The sequence below is a fragment of the Lipotes vexillifer genome, unplaced genomic scaffold (genome assembly GCF_000442215.2).
Source record: "Lipotes vexillifer unplaced genomic scaffold, Lipotes_vexillifer_v1.1 scaffold84, whole genome shotgun sequence".
In the NCBI taxonomy this organism is placed as follows: domain Eukaryota; kingdom Metazoa; phylum Chordata; class Mammalia; order Artiodactyla; family Lipotidae; genus Lipotes; species Lipotes vexillifer.
The window spans coordinates 1824060-1830843 of record NW_006783414.1 but is presented as its reverse complement, the minus strand read 5'-3'; the positions used below and the strand labels follow the sequence as shown (position 1 = coordinate 1830843).

At 38.6% G+C, this 6784-nt stretch overlaps 1 protein-coding gene across 1 annotated transcript in view; it reads right to left on the bottom strand.

Annotated features, from left to right (window-relative positions):
* The window catches only part of NSMCE2 (NSE2 SUMO ligase component of SMC5/6 complex), a 217905-nt gene extending 213521 nt beyond the window's left edge, over nt 1-4384 (bottom strand). The window contains exon 1 of the mRNA XM_007456062.1: nt 4228-4384. Within this exon, the coding sequence (XP_007456124.1) occupies nt 4228-4384 (157 nt within the window). The remainder of the gene's footprint in view (nt 1-4227) is intronic.
* Nucleotides 4385-6784: the final 2400 nt, after the last annotated feature.

Genomic DNA, 6784 nt, shown 5'->3' with positions numbered 1-6784 from the left:
GCAGGAATCCCCTCCACCAATAATTTAATAATATAGTGACAAGAGAATTGCAGTGCAAAGTGAGAAAATGATCCCCAAGTGATTGTTACCACCTATTTTGTCAAAATTCATTCTAACTTGTGATGAAACTGGGCAACCCGAAAGGTCAACAGAAAGTGTGTCTAATCTTAAGGCTAAGAAGAAAAGGGAATATTTCTGCTCTGAAGATAGTTGATGGACTTTCCCACTTGCTCTTCTGCACTTTAATTTCTCCCAGTCCATGGACTATTGCCCAAGAAAATAGTCAACTCAAATGCAAACCAAATGACTAAATGATAGCTAACATTTACTAAGCACTTATTAAGTATTAATGACTGCTCTATGTAATTTGTAAGTATTATCTCATTTAATCTCCACAATAATGCCATTTACAAATCAGAAATCTAAAACAGAGGTTACAAAACTTGTCCAAGGACACAAAAATAATAAGTGACGGAGCTGGGACAAGAACCCAGGCATTCTGTACACAAAGCTCTGCACTCTTACATTACACTATCCTGCCTATATCACAATGTAGGGGCATAATATAAGACACAAAGCACACAAATCGAATCCTCTTCACTTCAACTATAATATCTTAGTTGAACTTACTTTTTCCACCTGAGCTACTGAAATAACTTCATTAGCTACTTGAGGTATCTCCATCCTCCGCTGCATCCTCAGTACTGCCATGAGGTTATCTTTCTAGACCTGGATCTTGCCACATTCCTCCTGTACTTTCAACCATCCAATAATAAAGTCCTAACTTCTTTCAGGACCTTAATATTCAATGTTTAGGCCCTCAGTGTTCACTTAATGTTTGAACAGCATGTTTATGTCTTGCTTCCCAGCTAAACTGTAAACAACCTGAAGGAAGAAACCTTTATTAATCATTATAGTGTTGGCTAACATGAATTACTGATTTACCTGCACGCACACCAAAAGCCTTAAATAGACTCTAAACTCATCCACCTTTGCTCCCCTCTTCACATCACAGGCCCTTCTTCTAAGCTCTGACCCTTAAATTTCTAATAGGTGGCTATACTTTTTGATAGTTATTGAATAAACACTATGCTAAGAGCACTTTGCATATACTATCTTATTTAACTCCAACAACCTTATAAAATGGGCATTTTTACCTCTATTTCACAGGTAAAAAATTAGAAGTTCAAAGAAATTACCTATCTTTGAGCAAGTTATAGAACTAAAGCTGGAACTGGGACTAGAGACCGTATCAGGCTGATTCCAATTCCTGCAATTAAGTAGCAATATTGGCTCTGTCTCCTAAAAGTCTTTCATCTACTGTTAGAGGCTGAGTTACGTTCAAATTTACTTAAATACCAGGTGTTTTTCTACCCTCTGGGTCCTCAGAGGGCACCTCAGTCGGGCGTCACATGAAAACTGCTCTCCTAACAAGCTCTTGCTCTATTACTCCAGTGGGGTCACCCTAGGCATCCTCTCTAGGGAGTTTCTTCTGTCACCAAAGTCCTGCTCATAAGCACTCCAATTCAGGTTCATAAGCAGGTCTCAGGATGTGGTTCCCAAGACCCTTTCACAAGGTCCACAGGGTCAAAACTATTTTTATAATAATTGTTAGACCTGCAACAGAGGAGTTGCAACAGAGACCACATGGCCCGCAAAACAGAAAACATTTGCTATCTGACCCCTCATGGAAAAACTTTGCCAATCCCTACTTTAGAGCATGAATCTTTCAAAAAACGATGCTTATACTTCTTTTTAAATGAAACAAATGTTGCATTTTGCATCAAAATATACTTCTTATTTTAAGAAAATAAAACAAAAACAAACAAAAATGAACTCTGTATCAAACATACTAAGAAGCCTTCAAAGCAAATCCTGAAAAACACTGACTACAATCCTCCAGGAGGTTACGTACCAGCCCTTCTCTCTTATGATTTAAGATCTTATTATGAGTTTACCCAGGACTACCTACCAAAGCCGAATATCCATCACCATCTAAAAGAGACTACAAATCAGGCTGGACAGGGGTAAGACCTTTAGAGGCCACCCACTAAAGATGATGGGTGACTTCTGCTGTCAGCTGTGAATGAATGTCTAGTATGGAACTGGCCTTTCTGCCATGAGTGACTATAAGGCTGGACAAAATATATGAAGCAACTGCTTTCAGGCAGTGGGACAATAGGCAGAGCAGAACTGGGATGCCTGCAAAAAGGAAAGCAAGTGAGGTAAGTCCTCCAATTGCCCTCTTGCTTGCAAAACGGAGGAGGAATCCAAGAGGAGCACAGCAGTCTTAAAGAACTGAGAAGACAGAGACTGGAGTTCAGGGAGGATAAGTAGCAGGCGTTTTGCAAGACAGAAGGGGGGCATGCAGGGAAAGTCCGTGAGGGATCTGCACAGAGATCCCCTTGAGTCTGATGCTGAATCCTAAGCTGCTGAGGAACAACTGCTGGGAGCTGTGAAGTGAACAATTCCCAGAATTCACGCAGGACTGGAAGACATTGAAATTCCATCCAGCAGAGTAGAGCTTTTTCGTTGAACTCTCTGGGCAATCAACAGAGACTCCAGAAAGAGCAAGCTTTGTAACAAGGCTAAATTAGCCCTAAAGTAAAGCTACACTAGACCTGCCCTAAGGAAGTTTAACAACAAGCCTGGGATGGATCAGCCTAATCCACAAATTACTTAGCTGCCAACCAAAACAAAGGTCAATACTCTTTAAAAGAAGATGACAAAATCCAAAACTCAACAACATAACACACACAAGTGGCAACAGAGATGACAGAATTAGCAGACAAGGATATTAAAGTAGCTATTATAAATACGCTCCATGTGCTCAAGCATACAGAGGAAAACATGAGCATAATGAAGAGAGAAATAAGACTCCATTTAATTCTTTTTCATGTCTTCTAAAGCTGAAAAAGTCTCTGAAATTAAAAATTTCCTGGACAGATTTAGTCAATTAGACACTTGAGAAGACAGAACTAATGAACTTGAAGACACAGCAAAAGAAAATATTCATACTAAAGTCAGAGAGAAAAAAAGACTTGAAAAAAATCACCAGAGCCTCAGTGACTTATGAGACATTACCAAGCAGCCTAACATACATGTAATTGGAGCCCCAGAAGGAGAAGAGAGGGGAGAGAAATAGCAGCAGAATTTTTTTTGCAAATTTGATCAAAACTGTAAGCCTACAAATCCATAAAGCTCGAAGAACACCAGACAGAATAAACAAAGAAAATCACATCAAGGCACATCACAATCAAATTGCTGAAAAACAGTAATATTAAAAGAAAAACAAAAAGATTATGTTGCTCCCCTGCTTCCATATATAATATAAAATAAAAACAAATTTAATCCAAACAAAGCAAATAACATCTTTCTAGATCTTCTCATCAAAAAACTGTGGTCAAGCTCAGCAAGACTGAACTTTTCTCAGTTTTTGTAGAGGCCTTGCTTTACCAGTACCCCTAGCATCAGCTTAGTCTGTCTACTGAGTAATTAAGCATGAACAAAATATAGTTAAATTACTGGAAAATAACTATCATAATGCTGTATACTGTACAGTTCACAAATGTCACATCCTTTTTTTTTTTTTTGGCTGTGTTGGGTCTTTGTTGCTGGATGCAGGCTTTCTCTAGATGCGGCGAGCAGGGGCTACTCTTCGTTGCAGTGCGCGGGCTTCTCATTGCAGTGGCTTCTCTTGTTGCAGAGCACGTGCTCTAGGCACTCAGGCTTCAGCAGTTGCGGTGTGTGGGCTCAGTAGTTGTGGCTCACAGGCTCTAGAGTGCAGGCTTAGTAGTTGTGAAGCACAGGCTTAGTTGCTCAGCAGCATGTGGAATCTTCCTGGACCAGGGATCAAACCCATGCCTCCCGCATTGGCAGGCGGAGTCTTAACCACTGCGCCACCAGGGAAGTCCCACAAATGTCACATACTTTTGATTGTACGTTCCTTGAGGTCAGATACCTTCGTGTTTCAGCCCATAAATTTCTAGTGCAGTCTCTAGTGGCTCATGGGGGTCTGAACACATGAATGAGTCAATCTCATCTTATCCGCAGTACGTCACTATGTGGTATGTAAAAGAAGATGAGAAAGCAGATGCCCAGAGGGATTAAATGATTGTCCCAAGGTTACCCAAAAGGTGAGCGGTATCTTGGATCCCTAGAGCAATGCCACCACTCAGGGTTACATCAAAATAGACACAAAAGAAATACATTTTAATTATTACTTACTCTGAGCTTCCACAAGATCCAAAGCAACACGAGAAGCTGTGTCCATTCCAGAGCTGATGCAGGACTGGAAGTTTTTCAAGGAGGAGAGTGCAGATTCTACACCACTGAAGGATATAAAACCAGATGAACCTGAACTTGAAGTGGAACGCCCCGGCATCGTGAAATTATTACCTACGTTTTCAAACACAGTGAAACAAAATTTATGAATAAGAATAACAACTGCATAGGAAAACAGAACCACTATAAACATCCATATGAATGTATCCAATATCCCACAAGTGCTACACAATTATCTACATTCTGTATCACTTGAAAGGATATCAAAGCATTGTCCCATCATCTGGGCCACCAAACACAATAGATGAATTTCAATATATAAAGAAGATGTACTTCAGTATATAAAGGAGGGAGAACACCCTCTTCCAAAAGATTCCCTGATTCTCTAAAGAATTCAACAACAGCACAGTTCCTAAAAGCCTAAAACATAAGTGTGTCAGAAAAAGTACATTGCTCATATAAAGCATTCTTCCAAAAAAATGAAAATAGTAGCAATAAAATAGTTTAATAAGGGAGAATTTTGAAAACTTGTAATGTTTAACTTATCTGACACATATACATATTGAATTTTGAAAACTATAAGAAAACTTTTATTTCTGACAGTTCCTCTGGGTTCTAAGATTTATAGACTTGGTGAGATCCCAGATTCTGTTTCAGAAAAAAACAGAATTTGTGTGTAAATTCTTATCTTCTGGTAGCTCACCCACTGTAACAGTTTCAATTATTATCTTCATATTAAAACACTCCCTAATCTGTACCTTCAACCAACAACTCTTTAAGCTTTGGACTACTTACGTAAAGCTCCCTACAAAAAGACATCTTTGCTTAATTCACAAACCACCTGAAATTCAGTCCACTGAAACCATCCAGAAAAGCGGAGAGAATTTACACAGGCTTAGAGGAAAGGCTGTATGGTAGCAAAAAAGGTATTTTCTCATAACCATACTGATACAGCGTGAATTCAGGTTCTGCCACTGTACTGCTGAGTAACCATGGACAGATTGCTTAACTGTCTCTGAGCTGTCTAGTATCTGTGGCCCTTCCAGTCCTCTCCACTGCCACCATGTTTACCTCACAATTGGATTACTACAGGAGTTTCTCAATTATTGGTCCCTTTTCATTAAATTCATCCATTCATTCAACAAGTAGGCCTGTCAATCATTAGATTCATTAAAAACAACACAGGGTATAAAAAGGGAAGGTCACAGAGAAGATGTTTAAGATGTTAATTTCTATTTTTGAGGTGTTAGTCTACTACAAACATCCACAATACAACTCATCATCAATTCAAATCATTCAATTAACAAATATTCAGCAAGTAATTTTTGGAACATAGCATAGAGGGTCTTAATGAAGGATAAAGGTCCAGGTAGACCTTATAGGTCCAGGGACTTTAACTTTATCTGTTTTTCTTCTTTAAATGATCTTAAAAATCAAGACCTGAAGCAAATATGGCAAAATGTTACAGATGTTAAAATCCAGATGATGGAACAAGGGTTCTCATTATGTTATCTTCTGGGAGTTTCTGTGGTGTTAAAATTTCACACTGAGAGAGAGAAGACATGACCATGTATATGAATGAAAAACCAATAATGACAAGGGTAGAAGCAGTGCAGGGGTGGGTGGGATGAACTGGGAGACTGGGATTGACATATACACACTAATATGTATAAAGTAGATAACTAATGAGAACCTGCTGTATAGCACAGGGAGCTATACTTCACTGTACAGTAGAAACTATCACGACATTGTAAAACAACTATACCCCAATAAAAAAAAAATTTAAAAAAAACAACAATAATGGTGTTTTGAATATGTGTGTTTTGGTGAAAGACAGTATTTATTTACAATCTCACTTTATTACACCAAACAAGTTGGGATGGTTAACACAATATAAACACAAACATATGCAATAAGATGGAAAATATGTAAATTCATAAAAATCAGGATCAAAAAACAGATCAAAGGGAAAACCAAGTACATAAGAAAATTTAGAATGTAATCATATAAGCTTTAGGATTCTTTATGATTCTACATAGCACTATATTTGTAAATACAAATTTGGCTATGAGATTTCCTGACAAGCAAAACAAAAAGTGAAAATTACAGAATTCTCTTTCTCCATAAAGCATGCCAAGAACTCAAGCAAAATAAGGCTTTCCATGGCAATCAAGGCAGCATGGATCATCACGTATGAGATAATAAGAGTCATACTGAAAAATGTCCTTAATAATATTCTTACGATACAGCAATAGTAAGCTTCTGAGGACTGTTTCTTAGATCATGTCTCAGGGTAAGCTAAGGACAGGACACGTGTGGCAGATTACATCTCAGTGCCCACCAAACCCATTTCCTCTTCAACCTGCTCGTACAGCTAGTCCACAGTTTGCAGCCTTCCTTGCAGTTAGGTGTGGCAGTATGATTGAATTCAAGGCAGTGAAACAGAAGCCATTTCCAGGCCCCATCCATGAAAATGGCACCCTGTCTCCACACTCTTTCC